The sequence below is a fragment of the Myripristis murdjan genome, chromosome 23 (assembly GCF_902150065.1).
Source record: "Myripristis murdjan chromosome 23, fMyrMur1.1, whole genome shotgun sequence".
Taxonomy (NCBI): domain Eukaryota; kingdom Metazoa; phylum Chordata; class Actinopteri; order Holocentriformes; family Holocentridae; genus Myripristis; species Myripristis murdjan.
Window position 1 is genome coordinate 481,092 of NC_044002.1, and position 14,821 is coordinate 495,912.

At 42.2% G+C, this 14,821-nt stretch overlaps 1 protein-coding gene across 4 annotated transcripts in view; it reads right to left on the bottom strand.

The window, feature by feature from the left end:
* Positions 1–2,364: 2,364 nt before the first annotated feature.
* LOC115354948 (zinc finger protein OZF-like) overlaps positions 2,365–14,821 on the bottom strand; it is a 30,796-nt gene continuing 18,339 nt past the window's right edge. Inside the window, exons 2-3 of one of the 4 annotated variants that reach the window (XM_030045504.1) lie at positions 4,620–5,017; positions 2,365–2,639 (exon numbers count right to left, since the gene is read on the bottom strand). In XM_030045504.1, the coding sequence (XP_029901364.1) occupies positions 2,628–2,639; positions 4,620–5,017 (410 nt within the window). In that variant the 3' untranslated portion in view covers positions 2,365–2,627. Of the gene's footprint in view, positions 2,640–3,462; positions 5,018–11,772; positions 13,727–14,821 lie in introns of those variants that run through there. The other 3 variants (XM_030045503.1, XM_030045502.1, XM_030045501.1) reach the window with 3 other exon arrangements.

Here is a 14,821-nt window from a genome sequence, read left to right on the forward strand (position 1 = left end):
AGAGAGTCAGCTGTAAAGTCTACTCCGCCTCCAGAGGACCGGTCACTGTCAGTATCCACAGTGGATGTGAGGAAAGTCCTGCTGAAAGTGAATATGAGTAAAGCTGCTGGGCCTGATAAAATCCCTGGCCGTGCACTAAAAACATGTGCCAACCAGCTAGTAGATGTCACTACTGACATTTTCAACATATCGCTGTCACAGGAGAGTGTTCCCACCTGCTTCAAGACAGCCACCATCATCCCTGTGCCTAAAAAGTCTGCAGTGTCTGATCTAAATGACTACTGCCCTGTGGCACTCACCCCCATCCTGATGAAGTGCTTTGAGGAACTGGTTCTCCAGCACATAAAGAACAACATCCCTGTCAGTCTGGACCCTCAGCAGTTTGCATTCAGAACCAACAGATCCACAGAGGATGCCATCTCCACTGCTCTCCACTCAGTCTTCACTCACCTGGAGAAAAGCAGCACCTACATCAGAATGCTGTTTGTTGATTTCAGCTCAGCTTTCAACACAATCTCCCCCATGAAGCTGATTGGAAAACTGAACACTCTGGGCATCAGTACCACTCTCTGCAACTGGATACTGGACTTCCTCACAAACAGACCCCAGTCAGTTCGAATTGGCAGTCTCTCCTCCTCCACTCTAGTGCTCAACACTGGAGCCCCCCCAGGGCTGTGTGCTCAGCCCCCTCCTGTTCACGCTGTACACCCACGACTGCAACCCCCGACATGGAGAGAACTCTATTGTGAAGTTTGCGGATGACACCACCAACATCGGCCGGATTTCCAACAATGATGAGTTTTCATATCAGGAGGAAATCAACCATCTTGCAGAATGGTGCACAGAAAACAACCTACTGCTCAACGTCAATAAAACCAAAGAGCTGATAGTTGATTTTAGAAAAAAAGAAGGCAAAGACACACATCAATGGAGCTGAGGTGGCGCAAGTGAACAGTTTTAAGTTCCTGGGAATCAGCATAACAGAGAACCTGACATGGACTTCACATATCTCTTCCCTGGTTGAAAAAGCTCAGAAACGGCTGAATTTCATAAGGAAACTTAAGAAAGCAAAATTCCCACGCCAAGTTCTTGTCAGCTTCTACAAAGGAGCGATTGAAAGCATCCTGACTGGAAACATCACAAACTGGCATGGGATGTGCACGGCCCAGGACAGGAAAACTCTGCAACGAGTGATTAAAACTGCCCAAAACATCATTGGCACCCATCTACCAAGCACCAGTGATATCGGGGAGGTGAGGTGCCTGCGCAGAGCCAAAAGGATCCTAAAAGACAACACCCACCCCAGCCACAGCCTGTTCACCCTGCTGCCGTCAGGCAAAAGATATAGAAGTATTCACTGCCGTACCACCAGACTACAGAGCAGCTTCTTCCCTCAGGCTGTGAGACTACTAAATGCACCATCTGCACTCCTCCATGTTTAATAATTTTATTTTTTATACAATCAATTAATCAATCAAGAGGGAATCACATTTTAATTTCATTATACAACCTGTTGTATAATGACCAATAAACTTCCTTGTATCCTTGTATATCGTCTTGTGAATTATGAAGCTGTTGGTGATGGCGACATCATCAACAGCTCGAGGAGGTGTTGTAACACAGTCACGGTCCACTGCCAGGTTTTGCATTGCACTAAGTTTGTCCCCAGCATGTTGTCGGACGTGTCCACCCCTCCCCCTTCACTTATTGTGCCCTGCGATGGTGGGTGGTCGGGGAATGGCGACCCTCTCGCATCGTCCGTCAGCCAAATAGATGGAGAGAGAGAGAGACTGCACAAGGGTACGTGTTTCCTAGGCAACAGTTCCACTATTTTTTTCTTCTTGGCAAGTATTAGAATGTGGGCTGAAGCGCAACTTCTTAGCTTTCAGGAACAGTTGGAATTTTTTTGATAGCTCAAACTTTACGGCAATTATGGTACTTACAGTATGACGTGCGCAGCTGTGTCTGCGACGAGACATTCAGATTTAAAGAGTTAAAGATCTTCAACAGGAGTCCTCCCAGGAGCATTCCCTAGAGAACTAACTCGAATCCACCCTGACAACATTTTTATACTGTTTAGAAGGTCCTCCCAGCTTTGACAACGGAGCTGAGGGACAACCCTCTATCTACCCTTTTTGGGATATTTTCCGGACCTAAAACAATGTCATCGGAACTTTCCCCTGGATACCACCACGTCTTTCCAGACCTGTTCTAACTTGTTCTAAACTGGTCTGAACAAGTTCAGAGAAAGTTCAGACTGGCCTTGACACGGTTATATTCAAGCCCGATCTTAACTTTATCTTTTAAGTTTATGTCATCCATACAAACCTTATTTTTGGTTAAATCACATAACAGTCTTGATTATTTAGCTTGGCTGCCTTTTGACTAAAATAGCTTCCACACTGCTTATGGCAGAGAGAAGACTATACTAATGTTTGGTGTTTCCAGTCTGTGGATAACTGCACCACGTGTTGACTGAATATCAGTATTACCTTGGTGATGCTTGTGGCTAGGTGGAAAGCCCCCAGGATAGTATCCTCTGAGATTAAATCCACCTTGAGGAGTTCAGGGGTGCAGCCAATTCACGTATTTTGCATCCAGGACTCCTTCATTGATATCCTGTGATTTTAAACCTTCATCTGAAATTCACATGAAATGCAACAGGTGACAAAAATGAGAAGTGAGGGTGCACTCATGTTTTCTCGCTCAAGACTCCTCCAGAACCTTTTAATTGAAGTCTTTAAAGATGGCAGGCAGAAAACTCTTTCACAAACTGGAGGAAGAGCAAGGAGACTAAAAATAAGGCACTGAAAGCCACCTAAGATTCTCAAGCACATACGAGAAATAATTTCCTTTTTGTGTTGTGCTTTGTTGTGTTTGATGTGGCAAACATATATTAAACACGAACAAGGCATTAAAAAAACACACGTATGGAGCTCTTTTACTCAATGAAAAAAAAAAGACTTAACAAGAGAAAACCAATTTTTAACACACATATTGACAGTGTGTATGACTGAACAATGAACAGTATCTTCCAGATCCTTTGGCAACAATATACAACAAATAAAAACAGAGCTGCTTCATATCTCTTTGATTATATAAATGAAAAATCTTACAGATGTCAGAAGTAAACTTACAATAAGGAAATAATTGTTCATGCTTATTTTGTAATAAATGAGCATGTCTTATTTTGCAAATAAAAACAGTCCAAGCCAGAGGAACCTTCCAGTACTACCAGAAATCTAAAAGAGAAAATGTTTTGAGGTAACATTAACAAAAAGCATATTTACCTTCAGTGGGAATTTTAAATTTCAGTACAATAAAGGTTAGGTAACACTTTTACTATTCTACTGAACTTTTGTTGATATGTAAGTTATATAACAATTGACATTTTGCTGAATATCTCTGGACTATCCACAAGAAAGTGCAACCAGCATTTGCAATAGCAGAGGACTTTGACCCAGTGTACTTGTTCCGGAACTGCAGCCCATTATAATTTAAGAGAACATTACTCTCCTCGTGGATTTCTCATCCTACCTGGATCTTTAATGCATTTACAAACACAAAGACAGCCAAAATTAAACTATGAAACAGCCTAAACTACAAGATAGTTACTTAGAGGGTAGAGTCTCTACCATAAATAATTAAGAAATTATACAGTTGTCAATCACTGTTCAATAACTGTATGATCCAAATTCTTTTAAACCAAGTTCAAAAGTAAATTGTAGATCTGTGTGAAATTGTTCAATGATTTTTTAATTCAGGAGCATCTGTCTATGAAAGGTAGATACATTTTACCAACTAAAAGTAATACTATGAAGGCCAGCCATTTCTCCTTCTGCTTTGTCAACTCTTGCTTCAGATGCTGCACATTCCTGTAAAACACACACAGCACAGCTGTGTGTGTTTCTTTCATGTAAATTGACTGACTCCATCTTCTTATCATCCTGAAGAGTCTTCACTTTTTCTAAATCTCTGATGTTTAACCCTCACTGCTGTAAGACAATGACACTGGTGCCTGAAAGTCTGAATGACTCTGGATCACACCAACTAGAGGGGTCTAGGTTTTGTCCTGAATGATGGACTATCATGAAGTATCTCTAGTTAATTGTCCTGTTACTGCTGAACAGTTAATTTCAACTAGCAGCTCTGCAGCTTCACCTGCTGCTGTTGCTGTCTCCAGCACACTTATGTCTTCTGAGTTGTTCCAGTTGAGGAAAACCTCTCCTACAAACACAACAGCTGTAGGGTTTCTCTCCTGTGTGAAGTCTCTCATGTCTCCTCATATTGGATACATAACGAAATCTTTTGTCGCAAAAACTACAACCAAATGGTTTCTCTCCAGTGTGAAGTCTCATGTGTGTCTTCAAATTAGACAGCTGGCCAAACCTTTTACCACAGGCACTGCAACTATGTGGTTTCTCTCCAGTGTGTGTTCTCATGTGTGTGACCAGTGACTCCTGTCTGTTAAAACTTTTGCTGCATACTGAACAACTGAAAGGTCTCTCCCATGTGTGAACTCTCATGTGCATCTTCATGTTACGTTTCTTATGAAAAGCTTTACCACAAACTGAGCAACTCAAGGGTTTCCCTTCAATACCAGCTCTCTTATAACTTACAAGGAGTTCATTCAGTGGCTTGAAGCCTGACTGGGGTTCTCTGGTCTCTTCCCAGTCATCGCTGTCTTCAGTCTCAGATTCAGAGGAGTGTGAAGAGAAGAGCTGGGCATCACTTGCTGGTTGTAAAGCACCAGCTGGATCTAAGCTCCTGGCTGGTGATCCTCCACAGTCCTCTCCATCAGCCTCACTTTCCATCTGTTCAGTTGAGCAGCTGGATAGAGGCTCTGTCTCTCTGTTCTCAGTTTGACTTGGATGAAGCTGTGAGGACTCAGCTTTCTCTTGATCTTCATGCTTCACAGGGAAAGGAGTGAAAGGGAACTCCTCCTGTTCCTCTTTAATGTGTGGCTGTCTGCTCTCTTTTTTCTTGACAAACAACTGCTGGGTGTCTGGAGGTGAGACTGAAATACAGACACAAAAAAACAATAACTCTGTAAAGAAGTCCACACACTTGGGCTGTATTAGAGTGGCAAGTAAACTGGCAAGTTAAGTGTGTTTTTAATGCAAACGAATGTGTACAACAAGTCACAAATGGATTATCTATGCGTAACTAACAAGTTTATGTGACTGGGACACAGCAGTTTTTTGTGTCTTTTCAGCACAGTTAGGACTGAACTGAAAAACAAGCTAGTGGAGACCTAATGTAACCTAACATTATACAGTAGCTGACAGCAAAATTATGAAAAATGGCAGCCGTCAGGTCGAGCACCGGCACCGGTAGATCAGGGGCATTAGCAGCACTTTTTATGTTCAGTGTTATCTCACATTTTATGAATACTCGCCCGACTTTCTCTTTTGATAAGAAGCGTGACCAAGTTTTATGCGACCCGATTGAACCTAATTTGATCAACAACGACAGCGAATGTGGCAAACATTTCGGCCACGCTAAACAAACATTGTATGACACCTTCGTCTACCAGTGGCAGGACCGATCCAAACTTGTTTCCACTGTCAAACGCAGCCGTAATCCACTAAACCCGGCAATTTAAAATGATAATAAGTGGACATTTTTTCAGTCTGTTAATAATGTTAGAATTTTATGGGACCCTCGCGCCAAGCCCAAGGGTCTTTTTGGGGGGTCACTTAAACATCCGTAGTGTTACCCCTAAAAGTGACCAGATTAAACACCTACTCCTTGAATCCAACGTTGACTACCTTTTCCTTTCTGAAACGTGGGTACACAGCAATTCTCCTACTGCTGCTCTGACTGTACCAGGGTACAATATATTTAGGAAAGACAGATCTGAAGGAAAGGGGGGCGGTGTGATGTTCTATGTTAAAGACCACTTACACTGCACCCAGATTAACTGGTCACTAGAAAACAAACTAGAATGCATCAGTCTGAAAATCACTCTTTCTCCCCAAATGTCCTTCACCATCATAGGGATATATCGACCACCTACCTCAAAAAACACATTCTTCTACCAACTTAAAACTAGGGATGGTCCGATCCAGGCCAAAATGACTGGATCGGGTATCGGATTTTTTTTATTAGAACCCGTCCGATCCGATCCATAAGCCCAAGCTATCGCATATATCCTCAACTTCAATTTGCGCGACATGCCGTAACACAGACGAGCTGTCGCCATGGTTGCCATGTGCCTGTGTTTTCGTCACGTAAGCAGAAGCCTGCAGAGCTGTACGTTAACGGAGGACAAAAGCGCAACGTTTGCAATATGAGTGTCTCAAGGGTTGGTAGCGTTTTAACACAACGAACTTAATAAAGCATCTGAAGAAGCATCATGGAAAGGAGTACGGAGACTTTTTACAGGCGAGTGCAAAGAAAAACGAAACGTTTTTGTTTTGGTACAGCAAATCTTGGGTCTGTTTCCCAAGCATGTTTAGTGAAAACTCTGAGTCTGTTAACCCTGAAATGAGGGAAACTCTGAGTTTTCCGTTTCACAAAGGGAGGTAACTCAAAGCAGAGACAGAGGGGTAACTCTAGCCTGTTTCACAGAGGGAGGTAACTTAAGCTCTCGGTCAGTTACGGCAGTAACAGACTCCATGAAACTAACCTGGTCGGGACCAGGTTTTTCTCATGAAACCTTGAGTTTCTCTCTTACTGTGTCTCTCTGTGTCTGCCGTCTTTCAGCCACACACGGTAGTTAACTTCCTCGTTCATTCAGTCAGCAGGCGAGTTTTGGCGTGGTGTATTAGTTCTAATTAGTATTAGAAGTCCATTAGTAGTTAGATGGTGTCTTTTTTTCACGAACATGGCATGTCCTTTCAACAACGATCCCGTGGATGAAGGTGCAGTGTTACTGTGCAGAGAATTAAATATTCGTCGGGAGATGGGTATAAGACCGCGCATAGATGTTTTAGCATTTCCAGACAATTATCTTTTTGAGCGTTGCCGTCCCACGTCACCTAACTGAAATTAATTAATAGGCCAGCAGTAATTCAAGCAGTTTTCCCCTGTAATATTATTGATTGCAACGGACTACATTTAAACCTACGCACTGACCTGAGCAGCAATGTTCTCCCACGCCGTCTCCCTCTCCTTTGTTGCTGCAGCAGTCTTGCAATTTAAAAAAACAAAAAAAAACAAAAACATTTTCTAACTCGCTGTATGAATGCATTAAGATTTCTGGGGTGAAAAACGTTTAGATGTCAGGACCAAGCAAATTACATCCACGTATTATTAACAACTTTTAGAGTGACAAAAAGAATCGGATCGGTATCGGTATCGGCCGATCCTCAAGGCTGCAGTATCGGTATTGGTATCGGATGTGAAAAAGTGGTATCGAGCCATCCCTACTTAAAACTATGCTCAATGAGTGTGACCTTGATAAGGAAGCTATCTTAATGGGCGACCTCAATATAAACTGGGAAGCCAAACGTGCCATAAAGACCCTAAAGCAAACAATGGCAAAACTTGATTTTGTGCAGCTAGTTAGAGGGCCAACAAAAATAACACCCACAACTAAGACCCAAATCGATCTAGTGTTCAGTAAAAGACCAGAGAGGATCACAAAGTCCTTCAACTTTGTTACTGGTCTATCAGATCACAATCTCACACTCAGTTCCAGAAAACTGTCAAGGAAACGATTTAATCTGTCATTAACAAAAAAAAAAAAACACAGCTACTTCAGAATCCCTAGGGTTGACCAAGACAACTTTGATACTACAATAAGTTAAATCAAGTGGAGTGACTTATTATCAGGGATGGATGTGGAAACTGATAGCCACCAGTTCCTCTTCAAAATCAAGTCCACAATAAACAGCTTCCTCAAAGAAACAAAGTCCAAACGTAGTCAAAAGAGCACTCTCCCTTGGTTGAACGAAGACATACGGAAACTGATGAAAGAAAGAGATTGTGCCCTAAAAACAGCTCTAAAATCAAAAACGGAACATGACAAGCGTAGGTTTACAACCCTGAGAAATAAGGTAACCAAGGAACTAAGACAGGCCAAGGCATCCTTTTTCATTAACATTATAAATGAGGCAAAGGGCAATTGCAAACTGATCTGGGAGAACATAAAGAAACTGACAGGAAAATACAGTGGAAACTCAGGGAAAAGATTAGAACTTAATGTAAATGGTGATTTAATACAAGACCCACTGCAAGTCGCAACAGCCTTCAACAAGTATTTTGTAGACTCTGTTAAGGCCCTAACCGCCAGTCAGTTAACTAATGTTTCACATGCAGTACCGGTTAATGAGACATGCCCTGTTTTTACCATTAAAGAAGTTCCAGAATCCAAAGTGATGGAGATACTAAGCTCACTCAAAAACTCTAAAGCAAAGGATGCCTACGGTATGGATTCCTCCTTTGTGAAGAAGCATAGGGAGGCATTTTTAGAGCCCATAACCAGTATCGTAAATGCCTCTATTAGAGAGGCTGTGTTCCCAGAGGGTTGGAAGACAGCAATTGTCACTCCAATTTTTAAGTCAGGGAGTTTAAATGAGGTCAGTAACTACAGACCCATCAGCAATGTCCCCATAGTTTCAAAGATCCCCAAGAAGAACGTCACGGAACAACTAGTCGACCATCTGAACAACAGCCCCTACTCACTTCACCCCATGCAGTTTGGCTTTAGAGCCAATCACTCCAGTGAAACCGCCTGCTGCTTCTTCCTGGAGTCTGTCAAAGCAAAGATGGACAAGGGGGAAGTGATTGGTGCTGTGTTCTTAGATCTGAAGAAGGCTTTTGATATCATCAGCCACGAGGTGCTTATCATTAAACTGTCCAAATTCAATTTTTCTCCTCATGCCATAAAATGGATGAGATCCTATCTTGAGGGTAGGACACAATGTGTTAGAATAGACGGTAAACTATCTCCTCCCCTGGTCTACAATGTGGGTGTGCCACAGGGTTCCAATCTGGCCCCGCTCCTGTTCAGTATGTACATAAATGACCTGCCTTCTGCCTGCTCTGGCGCCCTAGTCCAGATGTACGTTCTTTGAAAAAAGGCCATCCAATACACCCGACCCAGATGTCTATGCTGATGGTGAGAGGCTACAGGTAGTCACCAAATGCAAATACCTTGGAATTACCCTGGATTGCAACTTGACATTCAAAAAACATGTCAAAAAGGTCACACAAAAGGTCAAATACAATCTCTCAAACTTCCGATATATCAGAAACAGCTTGAACGTTGAAGCTTCAACACTGTATTTCCATACCATTATCATGTCACATCTCACCTATTGTCTCACAAGCTGGTCTCAAGCCTGCAAAACAACCCTAGCACCAATGCATTCAGTGTACAAACAGGCTCTGAAGGACCTGGACCAGAAACCTGTCCATCACCATCGCTGTAGCATTCTAACTAAGCACAAACTACTAAGCTTTGACAACATAATAAAGCTAATGGTTGCCAGTCTGGTCTACAAAATACAAAATGGCCTTGCCCCACCACCACTCTGATTTTTTCACCCAGAGCAGCAGACTCACTAGATCTGCCATAGCGGGTGATTTTGCCATTCCCTTAAGGAAAAGCACATTTAGCCAGTCAGACTTCTCGGTGAGAGCCAAAAAAACATGGAATTCCATACCACCACTCACAATATCAGAACTCTCAGGTCATTCAAACACACTCTCAAAACATGGATAAGAAACAACTACACATGCGACCATAACAGCCCTACTTAGTCCAACCGTACCCGTCTGTTTGCCTGCATGTCTGTATATGCTTATGCTGTACATATCCGCAATTGTCTGTGCCCATGCCTCTGTCAATGTTTGCGCTGTCATGCTACTCCAGTGTTTGTTGTCTGCATACATGTTGTACATATGTTGTGTCCGCAAATGTCTGTGCCCCTACATCAGTCTGTGCATGCTGCCACCCTTACCTGATATTTGTCTGTCTGCACACGTTGCTCATGTTCATATGGTCAATGTGCTTGTCGTGTTAATGTGCTGCTATGTTTTATGTACCTTTTCTTTCATTTTTTTAAACCTTGTTTTTAACTAATTAACTTATCTGCATGCTTTTGTGCTTTTTAACTTGGCTTCTCTTCTTCTGGCTCTTGCCTATTTAACATCACAGCCCAGGGACTACAGTTGAAAATTAGCTTTGGCTAACACTGACACATTTACAGCTGTTGCAGATGTTAATTAATGTGTACTGTCCCTGTTCAAATAAAGTCTAAAATAAAATAAAATAAAATAAATATCTGTTTGTGCCCTTATTACGATGAGGCTCAGACTACAATGTCTGTGTGTTCAGTTTGGTTACTGGTTGGTTACTGGTGTGTTTAGTTTGGTTAAGGATCAATGCAGCATTCATTTACGACCATGGAGGGAACCAGAGACCAAATCAGCGAACAACGCATTTTGTTGTACAGACCAAGATGAACTGAAACTTCCAAATCAACCACCAAAGCGAAAGTAGCCAAACAGATTGGAATTCTGACTCAGGGACAACCCTTGACTATTTTGTCCTGATAGTAGGATATCATTTTGTGAATGAGGTTCTCAGATTTGGGATTTTATTTGTTTAATTTTTAGATACATATTCAGCACATAAATGACTATAATGATAACTATAACCATATAACATCAAACATGAGTTAAATGCAAAAAAAAATATTGGGGAAACATAATTTTCCTACATTAGTTTCATGATGATAATAAATTATTTTTATATCAGTACATGAAAGAACTGACCTTGGGTAAACGATGGATGAAAGGTGCATAGAGGACTGACCACAAAAACACAGAAAAAACAGCTGCACACTGTCTGTACTTGCACATCAAGTAATGTATTTGTAAAGCTGCAATGTTTTGGTTGGGGTGCTTCATCATCCATCAATGCCTGATGGTGTATCAATAACAACAAAATGTATCAACATCTGCTAACATTTGCAAAAATCACGTCACCAATCATAGAAACAGTCATAGAAATGTGTTATAATTAGGGCTGTCAAGAAGATATTTATTTTTTCAAAATTGTGTTATTTGCAAGGTGGTCATTAATTAATCATGCTTAATCACATCATTAACATGAAAAAAAAAATACTTGCTTGTTCACATTTTCACTGTTTTGTAGTGTAGTTTGGAAACAACTGCTCTTCAAAGGAGTTTATATGATAAATACCCTGTGGCAATCAGCTGTGGGTATTGAGCTAGCACAGTTCTGGTCATTCACTCCCCTCTGGTGCCCCTCTGGCGGGGTGCCTTGTAATTAATTTTGTCTATCATCAGTTTTCAATAACTCTGTGCTGGCACCATGTGCTGCATCGAGTGACACTGAATTGTGGAACATTGCATTGTTTAGTAATGCATTAAGGTCCTCAAATTAACATTCATTCAACATGCATTAATACATGAACTTTGACAGCCCTGGTTACAGTCTAACATATGCCGTCTGTTTGAGAACCACACCAACATTAACTGACATGTTAACAAATAATTAAACTGACATGGGAATGTAAACCAGAATTTGAGCCAATGGCAAGAGTACAAAAGGCAGGGAAAGAAGTAAAGGCGGTCCACACAGCCAGTCAGTCTTTTCAGGAGTACCACTCCATTTGAAAAGAGCAAGCTTTCTTCTGTCCTGTGGTTTGAAGCAAACCTTTCAGCTCCAGTGTTGGTCTTCCATTATTTAAATGGTAAATGGACTGCATTTCTATAGTGCTTTTCTAGTCTACTGACCACTCAACTCGCTTTGTAATGTTTGCTTCACATTCACCCATACACTCACACATTCAGACACTGATGGCAGAGGCTTCCATGCAAGGTGCCTAGCTGTTCATCAGGAACCATGAGGGGTTCAGTATCTTGCTCAAGGACACTTTGACACACTCTGGAGGAGCTGGGGATCGAGCCGGGAACTGTTCAATTACCAGACAACCGCTCTACCTCCTGAGCCATGCCGCCCCAACAGGAACAGCAGCAGCAGGACTGCAACCAGATGATGGACTCTCATCGTGTCTCTAGTATTTTGTCCTGTTGCTGCTGAACAGTTGAGCTTAAGCAGCAGCTCTGCAGATTCACCTGCTGCCTCTCTCTCACAACAAACTCATGTCTCCTAATACACAAATGCCTGCTGAAAGAGGCTGCTCCCACCTGGTTATAACAACCATCTGGAGAAATCCGAATACAAGCTGAGATCCGAACAAAAGTGGGCAGGTGAGATGCATTTTGAGACTCATGTTAATTCCAGTTGTGTACAGACGGACAGCTGTCATCTTGTTTTTGGATTTCTCAGGGCAGTTGTTAATGGGAATAGCCTCAAACTTCTCCCAAACACACTCCAACTTAAGAGTTCCTCACCTGTGTAAACTTTCATGTTTTTGTTGGTTTTGTTATTTCAAATTCTTGCATCAGTAAAACACTTATCACACTGAGCAATGAAATGGTTTCTCTCTTGTGTGGATTCTCATGTGTTTAACCACTGTTCGGCTGTACTTGAATGCTTCACCACAAACTTTGCAGCTAAATGGTTTTTCATTGGTATGAAGTCGCATATGGATCTGTAAATTTCCACGGAGGCTAAATTTTTTGTTGCAGACGGAGCAACTAAATGGTTTCTCACCTCTGTGGATTCTGGTGTGTCTGTTAAAGTCACCTTTCTGTGTGAAACCTTTACCACAGATTGAGCAACTAAATGGTTTCTCTCCTGTATGGGTTCTCATGTGTTTTTTCAAAGATCCTTTTTCACTGAAACTTTTGCCACACATCGAACAACTATATGGCCTCTCTCCTGTGTGGATTCTTGTGTGTTTGCTCAGGGATCCTTTTTCAGTGAAACTTTTGCCACAAAATGAGCAGCTAAATGGTCTAGCTCCTGTGTGGGTTGCCATGTGTGCCTGCATGTTTCCTTTGCAAACAAATGATTTAGTACACACTGAGCAACTAAATGGTTTCTCCCCTGTGTGAAGTCTCATGTGTGTAACCACTGTGTATCTGTGTTTGAATCTTTGGCCACAAACTTTGCAGCTAAATGGTTTTTCATTTGTATGACTTCGCATGTGGATCTGTACTTTTCCATTCTGGCTAAACCTTTTGTTGCAGACTGAGCAGCTAAATGGTTTCTCTCCTGTGTGTATCATCATGTGTCTGCTGAAGTCACCCTTTTGTTTAAAGATTTTACCACAAACTGAACAACTCCAAAGTTTCTTTCCTGTGTGGTTTGTCACAGAGCAGGTAGATGAATTCTCCCCAGTATTAGAGTTGTTCTGACTGAAAAAGAGTTTGTTTGGTGGCTCTAAACCTGGCTGAGGTTTTCTTGTTTCTTCCCAACCATCGTCAAGGTCTTCCGTCTCAGGTTCAGAAGAGTGTGAAGAGAGGAGCTGGCCACCTCTAGCTGGTTGTAAACCACCAGTTGGATCCAAGTTTCTGACTGGTTCTGATCCCACACAGTCCTCTCCATCAGGTTTTGTTTCCATCTGTTCAGCTGAGCTGCTGGCTAGAGGCTCTGCCTGTTTGTTCTCCTCAGTTTGGCTTGGATGAAGCTGTGAGGACTGAGCTTTTGCTTCATCATCTTCACTCTTCACAGGGACAGGAGTGATATTAGTCTCCTGCAGCCCTCGATGCTGCTCTCCCTCCTGACTGGTTGGGAGTTCCTCCTGTTCCTCTTTAATGTGAGGAGGCTCTGGCTCCTCCTGGTCCAGAATGTTCTCTTCTTTCTTGACAAACTGCTGCTGGACACCTGGAGGTAAGACTGAAATACAGACATAAAAAATATCAGAAATCTATGAGGAAGGAAAAGTCGAAGACTGCTTCCCAAGGCCTAAGCTGCAGCTGTGTTAGCTTGCAGAGTTTCTGCTGCTACAGGGACGTGCAGTCAAGGGAGGCAGGTGAGGCAGAGTAAAAGTAAGTGCTATAAATTTATTTTCTGTATGATTCCAATAATTTCAATTATTTTTATAGTCAAAATTGCTGAATTTGTGCATTTCCTGTTAAAATGCAGGGAAGAGACACAAGGTGCAGCTGTGACGAGCCTCACCTCACCTCACCTCAGATTGTGCAATCCCTCACAAACTGGGCTGTGGCATGCAACTGGCACGTGCCTGTTGCTGTCTCTCTGTATGTCGCTAATAATGTAATAATGTTTGCAGACACTTTTATTATACGCCCTGACTTTCCATAGTCTGGCTAAAGTACTTAATGTATGGGTGTAACGTATTTAGTCTATCTGATCAGACATAAAACTGCAGTGCAAAAAGCACAAAGTGAGGCAGACAGTGCTCTGCCACACTGAAGGGGGTGTACATGAGCCCACAGGTTCTTGTTGCTGCTGTTCTTCTACGCAGAGACTGTAGGCGCCAAAAAGCTAGCTAAAATCAGAAAATCAAGTGCACTACAGCTGTGAATTTTTTTTAATTCTTGCTCCGACTGACTGCCAAAATGGAAGATTATATACCTAAGCTTAAAAATTTCTGAAAACTGGACTTTCAGTCACAACAGGATGTGATAAATGAGGGGCGGCGTGACTCAGGAGGTAGAGCAGTCGCCTGATAACTGGAGGTTTCCTGGCTCGATGCCCAGCTCCTCCATAGTGTGTCGAAGTGTCCTTGAGCAAGATACTGAACCCCTCACCACTCTGGATGGACAGGTAGGCGCCCTGCATGGCAGCCTCTGCCATCAGTGTGTGAATGTGTGTGTGAATGGGTGAATGTGAGGAAAACATTGTAAAGTGTTTGAGTGGTCAGTAGACTAGAAAAGCGTGATAGAAATGCAGTCCATTTACCATGTGGGAAGTATGATTGATTGATTGATTGATTTAAATAACGGAAGACCAACACTGGAGCTGAAA